Genomic DNA, 27,636 nt, shown 5'->3' with positions numbered 1-27,636 from the left:
AGGGGGCATTGTGCTGTTACTTACTTACTTACTTACATGTAAGTTTGAGGGGGCACAACATTTAATTGAGGGGGCCAGGCCCCCTCTTGCCCCTGCCTAGACCCGGCCCTGTTGCTACGTAACAATTAGTAAGGATGAACATAACAACAAAACTAATGATCACAGCAAAAAACATGACACTTGTAAGTCTGGAAACCACACTATATTCATTTCTTCTATTACAAACACTGTCATACTTGTAAAATGTTTATCAAACAAAGAATTGAAACATGAGCGAAAAATTAATAAATGTTTTTAGCATTGTTTATTATTAGAAACAAAATAAATGGAAAAAAAAAATCCGATTGCAATAAGAAAATAACATTTTGTAAAGTTTGATAAATAGTAAATAAATTAAATAAATAAATGTTGTTTTTCACATTCATGTTATGTTTTCTATTCTTTCTATAGTTGTTCTAAATATATCGTCCAGGTAAAACAGCAGTACATAAAATGAGAATGCTGTTCCCACTTGAATTTCACTGCACTAAGTGTAACTCTTTTTTAAAAATTATTAACTTTAAACATCTCGGACAAATAACCCGTACCTGAAGAAGTTGACTTAAAATTTAAGATCATTATTCTTATTGTGCATCATCTCACAATAAATACTGAACTTTTATTGTGATCTGTAAAACAAAGTATTTTCACTGTGTGTCTTTTTCTTTTGAACATGCACTACTAATGTAACTTTGTTTCATGTGCACATTTTCCAAGTTACAGTTAATCGTCAGGATGAATGCAAGACTGAGAGTTACACGCTGGAATGAATGTTTATAAAAAAAAGTGGACCTGTGATCCCTACTTGATGTGATGAACATATATTAACTTTGTGGTTTGTGACTTAACCAAGACATAAAAAAGGAAAGAAAAACAGGTCCCAGTGAATCGAAAATGACTGAATCACAATGTTTCAGTGAGGAAAAACTAACCTAGGAACACAATAGTCATGCTTTTTTTATAAACCTAAATGAATATATGAACACGTTTTTTCTGTCATATCAAAACATGTTGGACCTATTTTAGAAATCAAAGCTTAGACTGAACAAAACTTTTAAGACCGCTTTTAGCCTCCATTAGACGACAAAGCTGCGGTGAACCAAATGTTGGATGTCATTAAATGTCATCAGTAACATCTCTGGATCTTCTGTTTCGACAGTAACAGGATGCTGTTTTCTTCTGCTCCTGTGAAAAAAAGAGCTGAGCCAAAAGACAGCTTTCAATTTACCGCTTTCGTGTTACACTTGCGCCTGCTAGTGGCAAGTTTGAGTGTTTCAAGTGAAAATCAGTTTGGTAGAAACTGACATTTGCAAGAGGTGAGTAGAAACCAAAGAGGTCAAGAACCTCCATGTTCTACCCTTTCGTCAGGAAACTGACGAGTCTGCCAGCCCTCTGTTCCAAATATCGAGCACGTCAATATTTTTAACATCCCAAATGTGATGCGTTCTGTCTCCCTTGTAATCGTTTTATTTATCATGGTCATATTTTAACTGCTTAAAATACACGTTTGCAAATCTTAAATTAGTATTCATTAGTTCATTAATTATCCATATCTATTTGTTTAAAGGGAATTAAGATTGTCATCCAATAGGTTTCAGATAATTCAATCTCATTTAATTTAACATCATGGAAGGTTTATGATTTGAAATAATGCAATTTCATAACATTTTAATCTAGAATTTAGGAGAAATTGATAATTTAAACATAATATTACTAAAGAGCAACCTCTTTCTTTCTGGTAATTTTTGAAATTCAATTCACAATATGTCCACAGAGGGGCAGTGTTGTAACGTAAATCACTTGTATTACCTCAGTTTCGTGAAATCAAGATTATAACATCGGGGAATTGGCGTTCCTGTCACTCACAAGAATCAAAATACTGCCTTGTAAGACAGAACAGATGACATAAGAAAACACACAGAAAACGCTTTTCGCTTCCAGTTCTCTAAATCTCTTCATTCGTGCATGGTTCACGAGTGACAGTTGTAAAGTAACAATATAATTAATAATTTGCTCCAATCAAACTTTACCAACCAGACAATCCAAAAATGACCTGACAAATGATGAAAGCAATGGCTTACCAAAACCAAGGCTTTCCCCGACAGTTGAGATTTCACATCACCCTACTTTTCTATCTCGCCTCCAACTCTTCAGCAAATGTTTTAAAACATAGGTTTCTAAATAAACTAAAATGATTTCGATACAGTGAAGTTAAGTAACAGTAATTTGTAAAGCGCCTTTCTAGACCAGGGTCACAAAGCGCTTGAACGATAAAACGCAAAACAGAGTTAAAAATAAATACAGATTTAAAAACTCTTAATGGCCCAAGAAAACATATAAACAAACACAGGAGTCCCAGAAAATTAGGGAAAAGCCTGCATAAATAAGAATGCCTTAAGATGCTTCTTGAAGATCGTTCCAAAGCTTAGGAGCAACAGTCTGGAAGGATTTCTCTCCTCTGGTCCTGAACCGTGTGCGAGGAAACATCAGTAGATTCTGATCCACAGACCTCAGAGCCCGAGCTGGGGTGTAAGTCTGGATCAGATCACTGATGTAAGGAGGAGCCTGACCATGAGTAGCTCTGAAAGTAAGAACCAGAATTTTAAAATTGATCCTGAAAGAAACTGGAAGCCAGTGAAGAGTATTAAGGATGGGAGAAATGTGAGTTCTTCTACCAGCGCTGCTCAAAATTCTCGCTGCAGAGTTTTGTATTAACTGTACGTGAGACGGCTCCTTCTTGTTTAGACCGGAAAATAAACAGATACAATAATCCAAACGAGAAGACACAAATGCATGGATTATAAGAAGACAAATCAATTGTCAGATTGCTATATCTCAACAAACAGTTTCTTTGTCACAATAAGTCTGTAATTTAGACTTAGATTTAGGCGCTAAATCTTTTTGGGATTTTGCATGTGGGTGAAATTCGAGCTTTGTTGCTGTTCATCTCTAGGTACCACTCAGGAAGTGTTAAAAAAACATCCTTTTCTATTTTAAAATCATGGACATCATCATGGGTAGAGAATAGATTCAAGATCTATACTGACATTACCATTGTCTTCTGATGACCTTGGCACAATGTGGGGAGAATAAAGGCATTGTCATCGTCATCATCAGGATCAAAGCAGCCAGTGATCTAGATTAGATAGATAGAACTTTATTGGTCTCTCAGGAGGTCTCCTTCGGAAAATTGTTTAATTGCAACATGAGCCTCTACTTAATTCTAGCATGTGTGTAATGAAGCCCACTTGAACTTTTCGTACCCCACCACTCTAATATAAAGATGTTAAGGTTGTTTTAACACAAGCTCCATGATAACATAATTCTATTAATGCTGGGTTCCGTCATTTCTTTATTTCATGTTGTCCAACATGAGCTCAACCTTGTTCAATATTAGTCACCTTGTTGACATAAGAACTCCTGTAGTGTATATTCAGTTAGATGTGTCTACACACCTGTCTCAATACCGGACCCAGTTTGGCCATGTACATATTAGTTTTATAATATTGATGTTGTAAGTAAGTAAGTAAGTAATATTTATTTATATAGCGCTTTTCGAGACCAGGGTCACAAAGCGCTTAAACAATCAAAACAATACTCAAAAAAGTACATACTTTAAAGATCAAGATAATACTGAGAACAACACAGGAGTTCGAGAAATTCAAGGAAAAGCCTGAACAAAAAGAAACGTCTTAAGATGTTTCTTAAAGGAGTCAGTAGACTCCATCAAGCGCAAAGAGAGAGGAAGATCGTTCCAAAGCTTAGGAGCAACAGCCTGAAAAGATTTCTCTCCTCTGGTCCTGAGCCGTGTGCGTGGAACCATAAGTAGATTCTGATCCACAGACATCAGAGCCCGAGCTGGGGTGTAAGGCTGGATCAGATCAGTGATGTAAGGAGGAGCCTGACCATGAATAGCTCTGAAAGTAAGAACCAGAATTTTAAAGTTGATCCTGAAAGAAACTGGAAGCCAGTGAAGAGTTTTAAGGACCGGAGAGATGTGAGTTCTTCTACTTGAGCGGGTCAGAATTCTCGCTGCAGAGTTCTGAATCAACTGCAGACGAGACAGCTCCTTCTTGTTAAGACATGAAAACAAACTGTTACAATAGAGACGAGAAGAAACACTTTTCTTTAACATGTTTTGGATAAGACGTAGTAAGACGTACCTGTTGGAAACACATACAATTGCATTTAATACACACATTCCAAATAATGAATACTGTATCTGTTTCATTCTAGTTTGCTGGTGTTAGATACATGACTATTTGTTCGAGAGTCACTTTGAACAGAACACAAAAAGTCAAGCATCAGTGTTCATTTGTAAAAAAAAAAATGTATTTATCAATGTACATATCCAAATATACATATATACATGTATTCTTTTCTTTTTTTAAAATAGAATTCTGGTGAAACCCGTCGTTGCCTGGAGGTTTAGTCTGAAATATATCATTCACAGTGCAATACAAAGTTTGTGCACCCGTCTCAGCATACTTTAGTCATCACATGACAGTGTGACTCATCATCACCAGTGCAAGTCTGGAGCTCATTATTGTATTAGTATCAAGTTGGAGTCCTTAAAAAATGTTATACATCCGATAAAGAAAGAGGAAGATAGTTAAACGTTCTCACAATTCCAGAGGAATCTAGAGCGTGTCAATAGGATATAAGTAGCGTCCTCCACTCATGACTGGCGCGTCTGCTGAACATAACACAATCAAAGAAAGTCAAGGTACAATTCACCATAAGAGGTGAGAGAGAAAACATAGAACCAAGGTCCGGGCTCCGCAGACACGCTTCAAGTAGTGAGTCATCAGACGAGCAACATCAGACAGTGCCTGACTGCGACTGATTCAGAGCTACTCAGTTTATATAACACAGCGATACGAGCATAATGCTCCGCACAGTCACCCTGTTAAAGTAGCTCAGTCTGAAACAATGTTCTGAAAGAGAAAAACAACAACAAAACTTCCCTGCTAAATTGAGACCTTCATATTTCTCTGTTTATATTCAGTTCAGTGAGTGAAGGCGCTTGTTGAAGATCAAATCCTGGATATTTGTTTGGCATTAGTTGATGAACTTTTGACATCAATCATGTTATAGAATAATTGCTGATTTAATGATTCTTACCATTTCTGGCGTGTCAAACTCAACACCCATTGGCCACTTTTGGCCAAAATTTAGCGATATATGGCCCATGATACAATTTTATAACCTCTATCATAAAAAGGAAATCCCATAATACATTGCAACACTTCTAAATGTTGAAGTCAGCATAAGATTTAAAACATTTTTACTCCTGATTAGACTGTGGCCTGTTTCAGAAAATGACAAAACTGTTAATTTCTTTTTCTTTTTTTTTTCACCCATTTGTGTTGAGTTTGACACCTTGTGCTGAAAAGTAAGTAAACTTCGATTATTTAGGTGCTGCTCTCACTACTCACTGTACATCATTTATGTATCGGCATCAGAAAAACCTGAAAACAAATGAAAATTAGAAAGAAAAAAAAAAAGGTTTCTGTAAAAACTGTTTGGGAACGACTGCCTTAAGAAATAGATTATGACACTACAGTTTAAACAGCTGACGATGCACTGAATGTGGATTCTCATGGAGCCACGACTGGTCCCATTCATCCTCTTCTGATTTCTGAAACATGCAGCACATGCAGCCAATACTCGTCACTTTGGAACAAGTTGTCGGTCTGGCAGCGCGACAACGTCTTACTCTCTTGTTATGTGTGACACTTGTATTGCTGAGGAGACTGAGTGAGTCAGCTGGCAGAGACTGAAGTCTGGCGAGGAAGTGTGAGAGGAACAACATCACGATATTCTCTCTTTAGGCCAGGGAATATAATATATTTGAATGTATATATTTTTTAAATGTTGGTTTTAAAAGTGATTTCACGGCTGATTTAATCCAAGATGTGGGCTTAACTGTGAGATGTTTGGATTGTTTGTGTCTAGTGTGACACTGTATACCCCACATGCATGTTTTGCATGCACTACAGTTTCTGTTTCGCTGACAGATACGATTTAGTCTACAGGCTCGTGCGGTTTGTGAGCTTCACCTGTTGGATTTAGCACCAAAAACACAAAAATACAAAAAATGTACAAGAAAGCTTTACACACTGTCTTTGAAAAGTGCAGAATGTCAAAAAGATCCCTCCTCTTCTGTTTTGGTCCCTCGGCCACTAGAGTCTGTCAGCAGAAGACATCATCCTCCTCAACTATGTCAAAGGATGGCACCATCTGTTCAGTCGAGGTCACTTCCTGTTTATCGTGCGCCACGTCCTGCGACGACGATGGCTGGTGGAACCATGGGTGAGCGAGCAATTCTGTCGCCGCCAGTCTCTCGCTGGGCTCCTTCCTCAAAAGGCTCAGGATCAGACATTTGGATCTGGGCGACAAGCCCTCCGGCAAACAGCACTGGCCTCTACGAATTTTAGAAAACAAGGCCGCCGGATCCGGGTCATGGAAAGGGTAGCGGCCGACCAGCATGGTGTACAGCATGACTCCGAGGCTCCACATGTCGGCCATTTTACCAGCGTAAGGATTAGAGCCACTGAGGATCTCAGGGCTGACGTAAGCCGGGCAACCGTGGGTGTCCGTCATGAAGTCATTGTTTTGGTCTTCTAGGATGCGACAGTTGTCAAGGCTCTCTAGTCGGACCTTTGTCCTGAAACAAAAGAAAACAACCAAAAGTCAGGTCAACCTTTGACAGTGGAGATACGATCAGCAACATGACTAGAAAATAGAGATGTTTCATGGTGGAGTTTGAGAGTGCTCTTAAATATGAGTTAATGCTGAGTCAAAGAATGAGATAGAACCCCAATTCTACAAGATATGAATAGCTTGTTAAAATAAAAAATAAAAAATGTTTTCTTATAATAAACGTAATTTAAACTGTTCTATTGTGGACAATGAATCGTATTCTGTGTTATGTTATAGTTAATGTCCACTTTTTTTTTATTGATAACATTGTTCAATATTGCACTCTGCAGACATGAGGGAATATCATCACTGATGAGATCAAAAGAAACTGTTGAGCTATAGCAGTCAGACAGATGGTCACCGAGACAAACAAACGCACAGTAAGTCAGCTTCTGGAGACGTGTCTGTGTGCTCACCAGCGCCCAGGTTGGGACTTCCTGAAAGTGTCACACTTAAAGTGAACACTTAAATATATTTCCTGACAGACAGACGGACAAAAATGACAACATAAACTCGGTGTAATGCTTGACCATCCAGGAGAGGCTCTGGGTAGATCCATAGAACAAGCTATTTGATGTTGTTTCTGGTAAACCCTTCAACACCCTCAGGAGTTTCATGTTTGTTGGAGGTCCCCGGGCAGGCCAAAACATATTTTCATCAATATAAATTAATGTTATCACCCAGCAAGTTGAAAGAATTACCACTTCTATCAGGTTCTGCTCTTATTAGGTTCTGCTTGACAAACCTTTGCCTGCAAGACTAACAGAATGGTTGGAACTTATTAATGTTGCTATCAGACAGAACGCTAGCGAGAAAATCAACAATGGAAGGGAGAGTTGAATAAAGAGTAGCTGATACTTAAGAGTGGCGGACAGAGAAATGGAAACAAAACAGAGAGAGTAAATGGGCGGAGAGATGACTCATCCCTCTCTGAGCACATATCTTCTCTCCAGCTTCTTTCTCAAGCTGCAGTTATCTGCACCTGGATCCCTCAGTCGCGGCGCCAGCCATCCCATAATTACACTGAAATGGCAATGACGCACAGGGAGGCCGGCCCAGCAGTGAAGCATGCATGCTTGATGGTACGAGTCACCTGCTCCAAACTGGCTTCTAAACGTTAATGGAGGCAGCCTCTGTCACATTGTTGTGACCTTCTCGGTCAGCCGGCTCTTTGTTCAGCAGGTCGTTGCATCACCACTTGATTACCAAGGGTTGAAAGAAGACTGATAAAAGAATGTATGACAGGAAAATTGTGGTTATGCGCAATAACAACATTCGAAGACTTACGTGCCAATTTGATTGTCTTGAAGCTTAACTGTTGCTTTGAGTCTTACTTTTCCATGATGCCACATAGCTATGAAGTGCTGTCATCACAATCCTGTCCTTTGTTTTGAATCAAGTGAAGCAGGTCAGCAGGAATGCTGCCGTTCTCAACAGTTAGAATTGAAACGTTAACGTATGTGGATCAGGTTTTAAGGAAGAGCAGGTTCTTAAACGACTGTGGAGTGTCACTTGTTACGCTTCATCATATGTCAACACTTTCTGGGCTTGGTTACTTTTGAGATTGAGGATTTATAAACTTATTACTTGCTTATTTCATGTTAAATTGGCACTTTGTTATAGCGTGACTTGCACTTTAGAACTCATTAATTCCTTAATTCCTTTTATAGAGGTCAAAGGGCTTCTTCAGGCGAGAGGCAGGGGACACCCTGAACAGGTTGCATGTCTGTTGCAGGGCACATAGAAACATACAGTGTTTTTGGACTATGGAAGTAAGTGTCCAGAGTAAACCACCGCAACACGGGAAGAATATACAACCTCCACACAGAAAGGGAGTCGTGCTAATAATTGCCCAACTGTTCTAGACTTCTTTGGATTGTGACCTTCCTAAACTAAAATCAGTTCATCGTCTATGGCTAGTGTGTTAGCACTGTTGTAGACGCTTCACATTACTGAGCATTTGGTCCAACATTTAGAAGAGAATTTGAAAGGAGTGAAACCTTCTGCAGTGGTCAGTGCACACTGTAGTCCGTACTGGTACTAAATTAATTAATTTCTGAGATCATAAAGAACTCCAAAAACACTTACTATTCAAGACAGGAACACATTTTGTGTATTCTATGTATGATAAGCACATATACAAACGTAGAGCTGCAGAGACACAAAGTGAAGTATGCGACCCCTCCTTCTCTTGCCCAGCTCATATGCACGGTGACTCATCATCCTGCAGCCATATACTGTAGCGCTCGCAGACACAACTTACTTAAACTTCTCTCACTGACTGTCTGCTTTCATTCATTCAATCTGTCCCGGAACAAAAGCCAAAGGTCCAGCTGAAGGAACGTCAACATGATAAAAGAGTCTCTGGAAAATCAGAGAGGAGAGAGGGCTCTTACAGGAAAGCAAGTGACGCAAGTGCAAGGAGGCGACAAATAGTTTTACAAGCAGGGTTTATGTGTGTTACTGAACAGAATGTGGTAGCCCTCTCTGAGATGCTGAGAAGTGTGTGTCTGCTGGAGGTGTGTGTCGAGTTCAAAGCTTGCATGGGGGAAAGACCATCTAGAAAGGTCTTCAGTGGAATGATCTGAAGCAGGGTAATGATGCCATTTATGATTAAAGAATGATTAATAAATAATTTGAAGAACACAGAAGGGAACGATTGTCTCATTCACTGACTTTGTCTAGCAGCTCTGCCAAACTGCCACCCACCACACAAACACACACATGCTCAGTGTTACAAAGACACACATGGAGGGTGCACAAGCTAGACAGACAGCGAGGGAGGAAATCTGGGAAGTAGTGGCGTCTGCCTCCACAAGTACAGAGCCTCCTACTCTACCCACCATGATATCCGCACAAATAGACTGTTCTTGCCATTCTCACATCCCACAAAGTCTCATAGTATTAAGTCTTTGAGATCCTTAGAGGTTGTTGCAATCTTCAAATAAGGATGGGTGTAAAACTGCAGTTATTGTGACCATGATCCAAGAATATGACCAAACCACAGCTCATCAAAATAGAAAAACATCTCTTAAAGCTTCCTGCGAACAGACCAAGTTGCTGTTATGTAAACGACCGGATTTTCATTTGGATAATTTCACTTGTACCTGCATTAGCCTGGATGAATACCTGTTATAAACTTATAAAAGGTTAATTTCTGACTTGTTTTGACATATCTAGAGTACAAAAGAAATCTCACCTTTTTGCATTAGCAAAGACAAACTTGCGCAGTTTCAGGTCGCCCAGCACGATCCCTGCTTGGTGGCAGTGAGCCACTGCCAGCACAACTTGACGAAACAGTCTGCAGGCCTGCCCCTCCTCCAGCCTGCGGCAGCTCTTCACCAGCGTGTGCATGTCCCCAAAATCCTTGTCCAGGAACACGTAAGCCTTGTGTTCGCCAAGGATGATGTCCCTAATGCCAGCCACGTTCTTGTGTGGTGGCAGGATGCTGTAGGCTCTGATTTTCTCCTGATACACCCCCATTTTGAAGACCTGAGGATCAGAAGTCGACTCAGAATCAGCAAATAGGAACATTTGTTAACTTTCTGAAACATTGCAAGAATACTTGTTATTGGTACTTGTACATTTTGACAGTAGCAGACCATTAAAAAAACTAAATATTGGATTTAGGCCCTGACCAAATTTAATTGTATATTAAGTGGCCTGACATGACTTTTGGAGAATAAAGTTTTAATTTCAATACTCCAACACATTGCTCTTCAGCTAATTCCTACCGCTGTAATGTTTTCTTCACCTATGTGGTGACAAAGAAAAAAGGGTATGCAGTGTTATAAGGGTCAGTGTCTCTTTGGTCTAATTTCATTCGAAGGAACAACCATGAAAATCTGGCAGCTGGTTGAAAAAAGGCGTGGACATGCTCTAATTCCACTTCAATAAGCTGTTTTGCAAAAGCATGACAAATGAATCACATAAGCGTGAACTAATTAACTTTAGAAATCAACAAAGCTAAGAGTCTGCAGGCGGTGCCGCAGAAGAAGCAGCACATGGATGATGTCAACTTCCATCTCCACTTCTTCACCTTGGAGTGTTTTTGTGCTTAATACAAAAGGTCAACAAGAATGCAGTCAAACTCATGAGCCAGATCTTCATTTAGTCATGTTCCTTTCCAGGTACTCCACTTCCTTTCGTCCACGTTTATTGTTTCTACTCAAGTCAAACGGAAACCTGCACTCATGCAACTTGTGATTTTTTTGTTTCCAATACAACCGTGCTGACCTCTGACCTCTCTCCCAGGTTAGACTCTGCAAAACATGTTCCACAACCATAAAAGAGCTCGAGGATCGAATAAATCTGTTACAGTTTACAGTAGTCTTGGGGACACAGTGTGCGTGAGAATGCGCGGTGACATATCAGATTGAGCAACCTTGTCTCCAAACATCATTCATTCAGAGACGTTGCACAATGGCGGGGCTGCATACCTGACATAGAAGCTCGTCACCCGTGTCGGTGTTTATGGCGATGTGCAGGTCGTCTCTGTCCACCACAGGCAGGAGCAGGAACGCTCCTATCCTGGACGGACCCTGGTGAGCGACTTGGACCTGGCGTGGGACCGGAGTGATCGGAGACCCGGGGGCGGCACCGAGCACCGGGGAGTCCACGGTCTCTGCGCTCAGCCTGGCGCACTTGGCCGGCGGATGGTCGTCCGAGTCCAGCCGCTTGTGCGCCGCTCGTCCGGCGCGGAGGCACGGAACCGGGCTGCTCCACTGCAAGTTCATCCTGGTCCGTCTGCAGCGAATAAGAAAGGATTTGTGGATCCTAACTTGTTAAAACATGCTATAAACTGCGAGCTCCATTGTCGAAAAAAAAAAAAGACTCCAGTGATGCGTAATCCAGTTGAGTATTAATGGAGAGCGATTATAATCCTGCGTGGAAACAGAAGTGAGAAGAGAAGGACAGAAGAGAGATAGATAGAGAGAGAGAGAGAGAGAGAGAGAAAGAGAAGCTGCCTCACACTCGCTTGAGCGGTGAGTGAGTGAGACTCCGGCGAGGTTTGGTTCCAACTCCGCCCGACCAGTCCAGCCTCCTGGTGACACAACCGTTGAGCAATCCAGCTCTAACTCCAGCAGCTCAGAGAGCAGCTCTGATGAAACAGCCTCATTGGATCACCTTTCACACAGCAGGGACATGTGGTAAACATTCCCAGTGACAGCCCACTGACATGTTGAATTATAGTCATGTGATCTCTCATAGACTTGTTGATGAGGCATCTTTTAGTTTGAACCAGCTGAATATAATATCATTGAAATGACTGAAGAACTAGCATGAAAATCTGCCTCCTCGATTAGACTGGTGACATCCTTCCAACTCAGCATTCCAGGTGCTGAGCAGTTGGTTACTATTACACATTTTAAGCTACATCTTGACTTTGGACATACATCTGTGACATAAAGTGGGGAATTATTTTGGAGAAATCTACCAAAACCTTTTTGTCTACAGATTGAGAATATTTTTTCCAATAGCCACAGAAAATACAGCAATTTTTCTTAAAAAATTATCAAAAATAAAATAAGAACAAGAACAAAGAGAAATAAAGAGAAAGAACAAGATGATACAATCTAAGTCTAAAGATAAAGATAAAGCACATAGATCAAAGAAAAATAACAAAGACAAAGGATACAAAGACTAACATAAGCTACTTTAACTTACTGTCTTAAAAAACAAAACCACATTTCACCCTTCTACAGAACCCGTGTAAATATATATATATCAAAAACTGTTGAATGAAGAGTTCTAAATGAGATTAATAAGACTATACATGTTTTAATGCATTTGTAAATATAAATCCACATCATACAACAAACAATGTTATTTTTAAAGTACATGAACAATTCCCAAGTGGCCATAAAGTCCCACAATTTGTACACAGAAAGCAAACACCTTGCAGGTTTGTTTAGATGCTTTTTTTTTTAGAACATATGGCTCAGTAATATATGATGCACAGGGGTTACCACGGTGAGTCACACACACGTTTAGAGGGACCTTTTGTATTCTTAATTACTTCATTTTCAGGGACTTTCCTGTTCCATTAGTGGCTGGTGCCCAACACTGCGACAAGAAGTGAGAGGTAGCCTGGATGATTGCTGGTGCAATCCTCAAGCACAGAAACATAAAATTGGATAACTAAAGACCTATATTCTCAAATTGTCTAAGCTGATAGTGAAACTTTTTTTTTTCCATCTCAAGGGCTACCTTGCTGATTAATTTGTAACCTATAATAGTCTCAGAGTAAGTTTGTGTAATTCCCCTTCTGGCTGAACTTTGCACAGCCCTCTGGAGTGGCACCTGAACTGTTTGCTGGTCAAATGCCAGACCTAAAGTGTGAGGTGTCCAGTACAGAGCCCCTCAGTGTGTGCAAGGCTTTGAGTGAAACTCTAACAGCGCTGTGATACTTTCCCATGCCTTGCTGCTTAGTTCAGGGGCTATGACTCAACCCCATAAAGCCTTGGTGGTGTGAGACTATGAGCATGCACATAAAAATACCAATAAACAAGATCATAACCAGCTCCAGAAGACAAAACATGTACCCAGCAGAAACAAGATGGCGGTTATTATGTCGTCTGTTTGGAACATCAATTTGGGAAAAGCAAACTGTTTTGTCAATAATGCTAGAAGGTGGAGGATATTTCGTATGCTTGAAATCTTCGGCCATGAGTTAATTACACATTTGTATTTGTTGTCGACGCCCACATGAGAAAATGCAGGTTGCACAAGACTGACATTTTTCTCTGTTACTGCAGAATAAGATTGAAATACAGCACTAGTTGGCTTGAATGTGGGTTTCCTTTCCTAGTTCTCCACCAAAGGTCAGACCCTCATCCAGGTCCCACTAGCTAGACTGAAAAGAAAAAGGTCATGTGAAACACATTTCAGTTATGATAAGGAACAGAAGACAACAATGAATTCATAACATACTTCATACAAACTTGCTACATAATATGGTTTGCAATTCAAGGAAATAAACAAGGAACTGAGTGAAGCACTAACATAGCATTGTCAACTTTAGATTTCGTATAATGGGGGGAAAGAGGGGGAAGATGGGGGAAAATAATGCACTCAGGATCCTAAAAGTGACCAAAAAAACGCTTCTGCAATAGTAAACCAAATCAATGACTGGATAATGAAGAAAAAAAAATACAAAACAAGGAAAATTGGTTATCCAGAGGGTTAACCAAATCAATAGGGAGCCTAAGTGAGGCACTGGACGGAGTAGAGTTGTTTCAAGTCTCACCCAAGAGGCTTCTTTAGTTCCTAGTGGATCCCTTTGATGAAGCATAAACGCATATGAAAAGAATGACAAGATTTAAACTGTACAGGTTAAAAATATGGTTTAAGAGAACCACTATGATCAAGAAAAGCACATGTAACTTGAAAATGGTTAATAAAATAAAAACATATTGAGGAAACATTAGATTCTGGCCTTGAAAATTAGTTTTACCTTTTCAATATTTGATCATTCAGTTCATTTATTGGTTTGGTTTTTCAGCATCAACTTTTATATGAAATGTGTGAAAAAAACAGTTACATTTGGGAGTACACATCTAGCACAGTGCACCCTTTAGAGGAACTGCATGCATGAGGTCAGGACACCAACGCAGTAGTGTCCCAAAGCTAATGTCTTAGGGAAGCAAATAGAATTCGGAGCATGCTCTTCCTCGTTATAATTAGCTGAGTCACCCGGCAGCAGTAAAGACATTCCAGGAATTGATCTGCTCCGAGAATAGTCCAATCTGATGTGGCTGTCAGCTAACCGTCACTGTGAATTACTCCTTATTAAATCTGACAACACACACCTGCCCAGGGTGTCCCTGGCCTCTCGCCCCGAAGAAACTGGGATACGGCTCAGCGGCCCCTGCATTTCCCCATAAGGGAATAAGCGGTAGAAAATAATAAATGAAAAAAAAATCATAGTTCAGGAGACAGGTAGAATTGAATTTGCTCATAACTGCTATTTTACATTTGTTTGATATAATGGTTTGTGACTGATGTCCTCGTGATAGTCAGTATGCCAAGTTTTGTCTAGAACTCTGTTATGTACAAATTTACTCTAAAAATGTGAAGTTTTGCAGAGACGTTCTTCATTTTTATATGGTGTGAATTTGATAAAAATAATGCATAGTCCATGAATCCTTTAGTGTAACACATTTGTGAATGTGATTTCCCATACTCCCTCTCTCACCACTCTCAGCTCATCTTCCAGATATACAGTAGAAGTCAAGATGCCTTTTCTGGCATGTGGGTTTGCTCCAGAGTCTATCTGCTAGCTAACAATGATGTGATATATTCTTCATAACTCAGCAATACTGCAAGGTGGAGAACTTTGGCGAGAGCTGGGAGACCCCATCCACCAAGCAGGTAGTTGATCAAGTGTTTAGTGGTGGACACCTGGCCTCGAGTGAAAAGTGATCCAATAAATTCTTGTTCTTCCCTTCACACATCACAAATTAACCAAGTTCTCTGCCGGGTTCATGAATCTGGATAAAGGCTGATTCTACTCAGCCACTCAAATTATATGATACTGTTTAACATGCTTAAATGCTTACATAATGTCTTTAGTCTTATTGTCGCTGTATTGTAGTGATGTAATTATTCTGCCTTTGCAAGTAAAAATACATTTTCCCGGAAACCTTCAATATGTATTCTGCAGCCTTGCAATTTCCTCCGAATAGCAGGTCATTTCTCTTTTCTAAGAATTCATTTAGAACATTTAAAAAAAGTTTATCTTTCTATTTCTTCACACTTTCAATGTAAGAGTCTGTCATCCTGTGCCTTTCTGTCTCCTCTTAGTCTGAAAATGTATTTGCAAAACGACATTTGATTCTTTTTCCCAAAATATGAGCTGTTTCAGAAACAAGAGTTCTACCAATAATAAACCTTGTTCCATATTACATTGAAGTACAACAGAGCAGATATAAAATGAAGGTCTGGTAAACCTTCAACTGTTTAATTATAAATCTTCTTACCCACTTCCACAGGAACATCTCTTGTGTGAGCTTTCATTTTAGCCCCATAGGCTGAACAGCTTAGTCAATTGTTTGCTAGAAATCAAACAATGGCTGAGAGAAAACACTTTGCTGCTAAATGTGGAAAAACTTCCAGGTTTGGGTCATTACTTGGGTGACTTAGGTCAGTCTGTCAAACTGAGCCTGAGAAATCTGGGTGTTGTATTTGACAAAGACATGTCTCTAGTACAACACTGTAGAAAACTGACCAGAAACTGTTTCCTTCAACCAAGAAAAATCTCTAAACTTAGGAAAATGATGTGACAAAACGATCTGGCGCTTATGATCCATGCGTTTGTGTCTTCTTGTTTAGACTATTGTAACAGTTTATTTTTGTGTCTAAACAAGAAGGAGCTGTCTCGCCAGCAGTTAATACAAAACTCTGAAGTGAGAAACTGACCCGCTCTAGTAGAAGAACTCACATTTCTCCGATTCTTAAAACTCCTTCATTGGCTGCCAGTTTCTATCAGGATAATCTTTTTTAATTCTGGTTCTTACTTTCAGATCTATTCATGGTCAAGCTCCTCCTTACATCAGTGATCTGATCCAGCCTTACACCCCAGCTCGGGCTCTGAGGTCTGTGGATCAGAATCTACTGATAGTTCCTCGCACACGGTTCAAGACGCGAGGAGAGAAATCCTTCCAGGCTGTTGCTCCTAAGCTTTGGAACAATCTTCTTCTCCCTCTGTGTTTGATGGACTCCATTAAGAAACATCTTAGGACCATTTGTTCAGGCTTTTCTCTTAATTTTCTTGGGGCTGCTGTGTTTGTCTTTTAAAGTATTTATTTTGACTATAAATTGTTTTTTATTGTTTAAGCGCTTTGTGACCCTGGTCTAAGAAAGGCGCTTTACAAATAATTACTTACTTACTCTCCGACCTTGTCTTCAGTACAACACAAGATGCTTCGTCAGTAAAAGGTAGAGTAGGATATTTCTATTTTTTATTTATTTTTACTCATCCATTCATTTTCTGCCACTTATTCCCTTACTTTTCCGTCTCATGTTGATGTTCTCTCGCACATTTCCCTGTGACGTGACTTAGCTTTGATTCTCTCTTTTCAGAAATTGGCCACAATGCCTTTGAGGATTTCTCATGAAAGTGTCATGCAACATTGATCATCTTCGTGCTCCTACATTACAGGTCGGTTACAGCTACTGTTCAAAGGAGCTTCTGTTTTAACATTTCTGCTCTGTGATCACAAACACACATAATGCCCTCAAGTCCAAACACAGTAGTTTGGATTGTCATTAACAAGTGTCAAAGCAAGAAGGCTTTCGGAAATCTTTCATTTGTAACTGATGCTTCCTAGTCTGCAAGTCTTCTGACTCTAACAGCCTCTTTCCTTAGTGAGTCGACCAGCATGCATCTATCAACGTCTTAGGGCCAGGAGGGAGAACAGAGCTTAGCTTTGGAAAAAGCAATTAATTGCTGAGATAATACCCCATGTGACAGGATTTGAATGACTGCTAGCCTTTGAAGCACAGCTTCAAAAGTAGATTTATTCTCATAATCATGTGATGCAAGCGACAGACAGTTATTTTCCATGTCCTGGAAAACAGCCGGGACGAGGGAACAGTTAGAAGGGGAAACATTAAGTGTTCCTGCACATACACACAATAACAACATGTCACTTTGCCTCATGAGAAATCACTGCAGTTCAACACAGGAGAAAGATGACAGCCAAGTCTGCTCTATTCATCCGACTGATGGAGAAAACGATCCATAACGTTCCTACGCGTATCTTCCATTTTAGATGATGTTAAAATATGGGCATCTATAGACACGAGCTCCTGTGGCTAAATGTCGTCACTTAAAATGGAAAGTGATTTCATCAGAACTAGCACTCTCATTGGTGGACCTGGAACTAGTTTCCTCCAAAGACTTTCAGCTATTTTCTGGTATTCTTTTTTTGTACCATTAATACATCATCTTAACATTTTCCCTTTGACTTTTGGGTTGTTACGGTTAACCTTGTGTGACCTGTGGTGGTTGCTCTAAGACGGCAAGGGAAGCTATAATGGCAGTGTCACAACAATAGACAGTGAGGAGGCTGAGCGTAGATTGACTTCAATGCCAGGTGTCAATGCAGATTAGGTATTGATCTACAATATAATGTTGTAGATCTTGGAGAAGTTAATAAAGTGCTCGTGCACTTCCAACCACAGTGATGGTTTAAATGAATGTTTATTACTTTGGATTTTGAGGCAAAGCTGTTTGTCAAGTGGTTTAAAGTTTTTAAACGATTTATTTTAAGACCGACTTCAAGTTGGAAGGTGTTCATACTTCCATGCCGACAGCCGTGACTTAAATCAGTGGAGAGGAGCAGCGTAGTGCTACAAGCTAGCAGTGACATAAGTCATGTGCACTGTGCTGTAAGATCCATGTAGTATTTAAATATTATTTTTGAATAGACGATGATAATAATACATTTTTTCTTCCCACAGTAAGAGATGAAGAAATGTTGACAGGAGAATTCAGGAAGGTTGTGACAAGAGTTTAATGGAGAGAAACAGTTACAGAACTACTACAGTAATACTAAAACTACTAAATATAAAATATCTTGTAAAAGAAGACATTTCTTTATTGACGACAGAGTAAGAGTTGCAAAAGTGATGATGTGTTAATGTTAAAAAAGTGAAGGATTCTCAATAGTATACCAATCTCTGGTTAAGCTTTTCAAGTGATTTCTGATGATAAACTGTCAAATATACAGTTAAGTTAAGCATGTTTTCTGAAGTAGCACAGAGCCAAAATACACAGAAAAAGGTGATGCATGAAATGATTGATACATTTTGTTCCGTAGTGAAGGCCTTTGTCATTTGTCATTAATGAGTAAATACCTGATCAATACTAGAAGAACAATTACTGAACTTAATAAATCCTTTTTTCTTAATGGACATAGCTGACTACTATCCCAGCTTCTCGGGGTGAGAGGCAAGGGACACCGTGGATAGGTAGTCAATGGATCACAGTGTTGATACAGACAGGGATAGCTTGGGAAAAACACAAATATATTTTTGGGAAGAATTGAAAGGGGCACATGTACACTCCACAGCGGGATTTGTACATACAACCTTCTTGCTGTAAGTCTGCAGCCCTAAGCACGACTTTTCTGTGTTGCCCTGTCTATCATAAATCACAGGCTCAACATGCCACACATGCAGGAATTGTCTGGAAAGTACCTGGGAGTACAGTGACTCTAAATACTTAGTCATTATAATTGCAATGTTATATAATAAGAGGCATCTAACCTTATTGACTATGATGAATCTCTGCCATGGAAGCCAAAATATCTTTCCCTTGTAACATTTCAAAAGTACTCAGTATTTTAAACATTGTGCCAATCCTTGGTGTATCTTTGAGAAAGACTTATCACAGTGAACCACTCTTTGATTCCTCCCCAGGCAAAGGTTTTCTTTCATTAATATTATGTTATGTTGGTGTTTGCATTTTATTTTCTCCAATAGCTTAAAACAGCTAAAATACAAAAGTGTCTGTGATTTTAGAAACACATGTGAATACAAAAATCTTATAATAGGTTATATAAACCATTATATGTAGCACTGTTTATAATGCATTTTGTTCATGACTGAATCTTTATAAAAACAATTGGAGTTTCATTTAAAAATTACAGTCAATTTATTCTGTCGATCAAGAGAGTTAAAAAAAAAACTGGAGAAAAACATTAGAAAAATTACTAATTTTGAGGCCAAATCAACAAATAGAAAATCATTTCTTAATGGAATTCTTCAAGGAAAAAAGTAACCTTGATTACGCAGCAAGATATTAGATGAATGTTAAATAGAAATCAAGGTTTGACTAAAAGTTAACAAAGGAAATGTGTCCATAAGAGCTAACCTGTGTCCTACTACAGTCGCAAAACATTCACACCATCAAGAGCAGATGAGGAGAGAAGCTGCTCTCCAGCCCCCTGCGACTCTAACATCTGAGTCGGGGTCTTTCTCTCTCTGTCATACATTTGTGTTTCACTAGCATTGAAATAATGCTAAATGGTTGCAAAAGTATTAATAATACTTAAAGCCCAAAGACATGAACAAAATTTGTATTTATTCAGTATGTTTTTCTTCAGCAGGGACATGGAGGATGGTCTCAATTGTGGGAGAATCAATGGAGCTCATTAAAGTAGTTTCTTAAAAGAAAACCTATTGGAGAAAGCCAGAGCCACATGATCAGTTAACAACAAATGATAATCATTTAATATAGCTGCAAGTTCACTGAACTATCAAAGGCGAATGGTCAAAGGTTTCAGTCTCTAGATGTGCAAATATGGTAGAGAGGTACCTGAGAAGTAAAAAATGATGGTTGATTCAGGTGGGCTGATTCATTTTGCACACCAAACTTTTCAGTTTTCTTAACTAAAATATTAACAGATCATGTATACTTTTTTTATATAGCACAAACCTGTTGAAGAAGAATCAATCTGAAACATGGGCAATGTCTAGCACTTGCCAGTGTGAGAGTAGTATTATCTTGATTGTATTTCCTGTTTTGATTTGCCTGGCAACAATCACCTGAGCGGCAGATAAGGTGGGCAAGGTGCACTGGAACCACTTTTTAAAATATAACTGCTCAAGTTACGCAAACATGTTTTGGCAACCAATCACGACTCAGATACACTTACACAGAGCAACAGTATTGATAGAACCATACACAGCTGTAAATAACATTTGTGTAACATGAAATCAAAATGAATAATCTTTCATTATTGATGTGTGTGTGTGTGCGTGCGCATGGGGGAGGTTATTGAGGCGCCAGGAACCATACATGCCATGTAATAATGGAGATGCAGCATGATGGGTCATGCCCAGGTGCTTTTCCAGCCCCGGGTGTGTGTATGCTTGTCTTTCCGGTGAAGTACACTCTGAATATGCGTACAAAGATTGTTGTTTCTGCCCATTGAAACCACAACAAACCCAGGGTCGAGGTGAGGACAGTCATGACATGCTTGTAACACGAATCATCTTCTCGGTGCTTGTTTGGGCTTCATTGTTGAAGCAGGGTTTGGTGTCAGTCAGGTAACCAGGCTGTGACTCAGTGTTTAGAGTTGACTTTCTCTCGCAGCTTCCTGTTATGTCATCTGCCCCACAGCTATGCTCGCAACAGGTTCTGTGAATTCAGACAGTTCAAAATTAAAGAGAAACATGTATTCTTAAAATGCAACAGTAGCAATGTTTTTAGGGAAATTAAACTGATTTCACTACAAACAAAATGTGCGAAGACGAGTGAAGTGTAGGTTTCAGTGGAGGACAATTCTATCATGTCCAATTTAGTTGAAATGTATAAAACATATTAAACACGGGTTGTTTCCATAACATGAACTACTTTCCTCGATTTTTCACTTCTCCCTCTTCAGTTTATTGGGGGTTTTTGGTCTTCGACTACAGAATGCACCTGTGTATAAGCTGCTATTAACACTGAGAGATGAGGCAGAAACAGAATGAGAGATATAGAAAATGTGTTTGAAAAGGGTTACATTAGACAGGAACCATGATCAAGAAAGGTGTGAAACAGAGATACTTGGTCCAGTCAATAAGAATTAAGAGTAAAAAAGCTCAAAAGTGTGTATTGGATCTTTAAGTGATGTTTGGCCACTGAAGTCAGAATTAATGTGAAACCTATGGCAAAGAAATGTATCAGGTCACAAGTGTGTGTGACATGTTTCCCCCTGAGACGAGTTCCACAATTTTGTCTGTGCTTCACTGAACTCCCCTGAGATCCTCAAGAAAGAGTTCAACATATTGAAGTTAATGAGGAATACCGCTAGTTAACAGTATATGACTGCTTATGGAAATATTGCTGTACATACAACTCTGGAAAAAACAAGTTTCATTCTATAAAACATTTGTCCCACATGACAAATAAAAAAGCCATATTTCATCAAAATTATAGTTTTCTTATAATTTGTTGTCTGAAAGATTGCATCTTTTTTGTTATTTTGACAATTTGTAACTTTTCTGCAAACAATTGCTCTGAGTGACAATAATTTAATTTGGAAGGTGGTATAAATGTTGTATTAATGTAACAGACATGTTTCTCCAGAGCTGCTATTTACAGTAAATAGAACCATATATATAAGCAGTCATATACGTATATATATATATATACACAAAACAAATTGCACAAGTTAGTTGACTGTTCATCAGATTTTCAATTGATTTGGTCCATTCTACAAAGACTTACTTAAGCAAAAGTAAAACACTTTAGGAATGTTTATTGAAGTGTTTTGAATTTTGAGCAGTGTAAAATATGTCATTTCGTGTTCTGATCAATTTGAAAATGAACTCTCGATAGTTCTGTTTTAAATGAAAGTGACGCCCTAGAATGAGTCATAACTAGCGAAACCGGAAACGAGCTGTTGAAAAAGTGTAAAGCAAATTTAATGTTTGAAACACACAATTCAAGACATATATTATGTTAATAATACCTGACGACCTTATGTTTTTTGTTCATTTATTGATACTTTAATGCTGTCAAATGTGTCTGCAACACCCACAAACATCCATCCATCCATTTTCTACCACTTATTCCCTTACGGGGGACAATCTGAACAGTACTCCAGACAACCTTTCACACATACACTCATAGATACATACATACAATTTCCCCAAGTTCCCAATAAACCCCTTTATGTTTTTGGACTGTGGAAGGAAACCAGAGTTCCCCCGGAGTAAACCAATGCTTCACAAGTCACCAACCAAGAAGCAAACCAGTTGCTCGGACAAAAGCACAAAATTAGGACATTCACACAAGCCAATTCACTGAAACAGGTTCATGTTGTGTGATTGTTTTTATTGGAATGATAACTTCTATGTTAAGCACATCTGTGCACACCACATTTCAGTGTGTGTATACATGTATGGCCTCCTAAACCAGCTGCTTCAGAACAAGTTTGGGACATGATTAATGGCCAAAGTAGGCATGACAGGATGGTCTTGCTGTGTAAAATCTGCTCTGGCCTGCTTGTAACATCCACCTCTTTTTGCAGCTGCTGTGAAGGAAATGAGTTCCTATAAATATTGACGTTGACGTGTACTATCACAGCTGATTCAGATGAAAGAGTTTTACACCTTTAAGTTGTCCACAGCTGACGACAGCAAAGAAATGGACAAGATTCCATATGTCTGTTTGCAGCATTCACCTCCTACACTTGTGTTGTTTCTCTTCTATCTGTTGAGATCATCTTCGTTTCTGATGCAGATCGGGAATGAAGTGTAAAATGCAAACATTACTAGAGAAGCCTTCTCTTGAAGGACTGACAGTGCTTCAGCTATGATTATTTTCCTCCACTTCTTAGACACACACAAAAGATCTTTTAACACAAGCCAGATGTCCTGTGGAACTCTGTCTTGTACATTTTCAGTGGAGTAAATATTTTCACCGCTTTACTGGTAGTGGCAGCTCACATTTCAGTGGACAGAAAAGGAATGAAGAAGGATTTGAGTGAAAGCAACATTTTCTGAAACACCTTTATACCTGCCCAACTAGACTGTTAAAATCAAGACCACCATGATAGCTCTTAAGGTGGCCTTTCTCTTATTTTAAAAAGTTTTTTGGCATGTCCATTCCTGTGACTGAGCTAGCAGGCGTCTGAGAGTAAATGTTCCGTGAAGATGCTCTAGAATTGTCCTTTCCTCTATTGATAGGATTTTGTATCCTGTTTTCCTGGATATACACAAATCTTAAACTAACCATGTCCAATGCAACATTTTTCATTGTTTTGTTGTAGACTTAAGAGACTGGTTTGTCTGTACCTGATCCATCTTCAACAAACTAGAGGACAGAACTGCACCAGCGCAAGCAGTCGAAACAAACTGTGGAGAAGTTTTTGTTACTCACATTACGCACTGACTTTTGAGGACACATTGATGACATCAGAGTTGACTTCCCAAGTTATAAACAAGGCAACGTTCCAATCCTAATATAGACATGAGCATTGTGGTGGAACCGGGAAGTTACATCGCTGGACTATATTTGCTCTCTCAAAAAGACTGTTTGAAATATTAGTCTGTAGTTGGGTTATTGAAAAGCAGTCCCATTGTAAATCATTTTGAACATATATACTCATTAACATTTCATATAGCTTGTAAATAAAACATAATAAAAAATGTTCTCCAGATATTTAAACATCCATACATATTGTATCATATTCATACTTTATTATATTATATAAACTTTACATTTATTCTCACATCTTGTTTCTGGGTCTCCACACTGGGGTGTGTTTGGTGCAACTATGGATGTTTGGCAACCATTAATAATCTTGGTACCAGGGAACAGCTGGCGAGTGTTCTGCAAACACACAATTTGCTTTGACAAAGGTGACAGTTTAAGTGGCATGAAGCCAATCCCACACAAATGCAGTTGAAAGGGTGGAATGAAAAGTGTTTATTGTGATAAATAACAATGTGCTCTTGTTTAACTTAATGTCATTATTTTTTGGTTTCATTTTCCTAATAAAAAACTTTTTTTAAATTGTTTTTGGAGAACTTGATCCTGAACTATGTGCATAAAAATAGTAACATAAGAATCAGTCATTCACAATACTCTAAAACTAAACTTTCTTGCCAAAGTCGTCCATGCACACATCATTTATCCCTAAACTTTGAATAAAAAAGTACAGCATAGTCTATTTTAATGGAAACATTAACAAAGCCTAAATGTAGTTTCTTAGTTTGATGACAGGATGACCCTCACTACCGGCAGGTATTGTAAATATCCTCTTAAAATAGTTAAATTAAAAGAAAACTTGCCAGGACTCAATGAGAATAAATATGTACCAGCTAGGTGATTCCCGGCATTCCACACCCGCTCCCTCTTCTGGTAAAGCAACTCACAGTTTCAGCTTCAGTAAACACAGAATTACCAGCAAGTTCAAGAGAATGACACATACACTCTCACATAATTCATTGTTGACTTGTGGCCTGACAGGTTTACCTTTTTATTGTAATATCTGTTTCATCATCCTCTGTGTTGGTCTTTTGACATAGGTGCTGCACTTTTGTGTTCACTGTGGTTCAGAGAGGTTTCACTGCAGATTAACGTAGAGGCAGGTTTACTCATCCACTTTTTACCATATAAGTCTTATTCACACGGTATAAATATGTGTTTTGAATATGTTCTACAAAATTGTATTTACACTAGCTCTAGAGAATATTGCAGTGGCCTCAAACTCAACTTATACAAGGCTTTTCCTTCCCAAAACAGCTTTAAGTATTCCAGATATCAGGTGTAGAAGAAGGATTCCAAACATTCAAGCCTATGGCCCTTTGGAGATGACATATTTTCATCTCAACTCATCTCATTTTATTCTGCTTAATCTGGGTTTGGGTTGCAGGGGCAGCATCTTGAGCAGGGAGGCCCAGAAATGCAGTTTGCTGTTAACTTGAAGGCCACGAAGGAAGTGTTGGTGTTTTCCTATGACAAAGTGGGTGTTGGTTCAGTAAAACAATGAAAGATAGCAGATATGTTGAGGAGTGTCGTCAGACAAATTATCTCTTTAGATTGAAGTTAGTGAGGTTTTGCTAACAGTTTTTGCATTTATACACCATTTCTGGACCATTGAAGCTTGTGGCTGTCATCTTCCAATAGTTTAGGTTTCATCTGATGTTGAACCAGACGACCCTCCGAAAGATATTCATAGCTGCCATTGTGGGTGACTATAATAGAGTCATTTGTTATGTGCTGAAGTGTTTGTATAAAAGAGAAGTGTTGCAGATCTTAGTGAGCTTTACAACTGTGTTGCTCAACTTCAAATGGAAACACAAATTGTGCAAGTCCAGCAGATTAGACGCAAAGACTGTAGTGTTTGCACTTAGTTGAAGAACGGTGGGTGGTCTCCGGTCGTCCAACTAAGCAACAAGGTGTGGTGCGTCAATGCTGTACCTCCTGACCCACAGAGGATTTCCTAGTAAGAAATGAAAAAGTGAAGGAGATTCTTGACATAAATTAGTTTCACTGACCATTATCCACTCTAAGTTAATTAAAAACACCTTGAGTTAACAGTATATGACTGCTCTAGATATCTAGAGCCTGGGATTGAATTCTCAACTGTTTAGTCAGCTGAACACATATTTTGCAATACCTGCCAAGGATTTTATCTTCCCTTCTGCATCTCACTGTGGATAGTGAAGCTAAGAAGTGAGATCATTCGAGATCTGTTTATGATGCACTTTTTTAAGTACATAGTGTATTAGAATATGTATCTGATGAATTATGTAAGAGATAAGCAGTTGCATCATCACAACACCTTTTCAAATCATAACCTCCAGGGAACAAATGTGTCACAAGATTGTAGAAAACATATTTTTGGAGAGATCCTACAGATGAGAAGCTCAGAGGATCTCATTAGGAAACCTTCTGGCCATATCCCTGGTAAGGTGTGTTCTGAACACACAGAAGTCAGAGGGCAAACCCAGCTTCACACTAGAAGATGATCATTTTGTGGTCCTATGGAGGCCTATGCTTGTCACTGTATGAAATCTGATTGGGAACTGAAGGGTGGTTTTTTTCGGAGCCCTGGGTTTAGAGACTATGAAATGCCAGTTGACAATTTTAAGCATTCAGAAAAGACATGTAATTATAGTTGTTATAGTTCATTGTGCTTCCGTTAGATAGGAGAGGTAGATCATGGCATCTAGTTCTACACCAGCAAAGCAGTTTCAACAAACCCTCCCTGCTGTTGTCAAAGGGCTCCTTGATGTACATTGTTATTCAAAAGAAACTGAACTTTTGATTTTGTTGTTCTATTGTGAGTTGTAAACCAAAACACATCTCGCAGCCGTTATGTAGTCTATCTTTTTATTATTGGCTGCTGTCTGCCACTGCAGAGAAAGCAGTCGACCCTGGTGGGGCATGTGAGTCTAGATTGTAACCCTAGGTGTGCTATGTCAAGCTAACTGACTTTAGAGCAGACTTCATGACACACATCAGTCCACAGAGAGATAGAGGACGACCACACCATGGACAACAATACATTATTAAGACCAGCTTAATATATATTGTTTGACAATCTGTACTTTTCTGTTCTTCCCATAATGCAAATAGGAATAAAATAATAATGAATAATGATATTCAAATTGTACAGTAGGCTGCTCCCCTCAGGGCACGTGTAGAGGTCACGACAAGAGAGACACCTCCATCCCTCCGCCTAATCGCTGATTTTATCCATGCTAGTTTATCCACACCTCGGCCTCTCATTGTGATTGGCTGGGACCTATGTTTCTCTATGCTTATATATTGTTATTTATTCTGTATAGTGTCTTAAGATAACTTTGTTATGATTTGACACTTTAAATGAACTTACACCTAATTTGATTGAAAATGAACACAAGGATTCAAGGACTTTATTTTTTGACAAGGAATCTGCTCCTGAGGTCCTGTCATGGCCTCACAAACAAAAAAACACAGAAGGTAGAATGTATTATTTTAGAAAATAATCCATGATAAATGACAAGTATTTATATCAGAAGAATTCAAGAGCATGATACATTCAGTATTTGTCTTCATGTCCTTATTTTTCTATTTACATTTGTTTTTACGACCAATCGTCGGATCCGTTTGTCTCATACACACAATCTAAGAGTCATAACAGTATTAGCACACAGCTTTGTTTAAGCTCTATGATCCTTATTAGCCCTGATCTGGTTGTGTGGTGCCTGGTAGACCCTGCCACAGTCAAGTACTCTCCTAAAACAGCTTAAGAAAGAGTTCGATGAGACGTCCGGCTTGTGATGACAGGCGAGAAGGAAGTGTTGTGCAACCAGTGCTCTCTGTTAATGACCACACATAAGGCACCAGCTCCATGGCAACACCTTTTCCACAACAGGCCAGGAAGCATGTGGCAGCAGATG

General features: G+C 39.0%; 1 protein-coding gene across 1 annotated transcript; it reads right to left on the bottom strand.

The window, feature by feature from the left end:
- Nucleotides 1–4,283: 4,283 nt before the first annotated feature.
- Nucleotides 4,284–11,757, bottom strand: trib1 (tribbles pseudokinase 1). Its single transcript, XM_087787919.1, has 3 exons — nucleotides 11,184–11,757; nucleotides 9,944–10,236; nucleotides 4,284–6,709 (listed from the first exon to the last, which is right to left on the bottom strand). The coding sequence occupies exons 1-3, from the start codon at nucleotides 11,478–11,480 to the stop codon at nucleotides 6,235–6,237; spliced, it is 1,065 nt and encodes a 354-aa protein (XP_087644045.1). The 5' UTR covers nucleotides 11,481–11,757; the 3' UTR covers nucleotides 4,284–6,234.
- Between the last annotated feature and the right edge of the window lie 15,879 nt (nucleotides 11,758–27,636).

Source organism: Callionymus lyra, chromosome 3 (assembly GCF_982586985.1).
Source record: "Callionymus lyra chromosome 3, fCalLyr1.hap1.1, whole genome shotgun sequence".
In the NCBI taxonomy this organism is placed as follows: Eukaryota; Metazoa; Chordata; class Actinopteri; order Syngnathiformes; family Callionymidae; genus Callionymus; species Callionymus lyra.
Note: the sequence above shows the minus strand (reverse complement) of the source record. Positions and strands in the feature narration are given on the sequence as shown.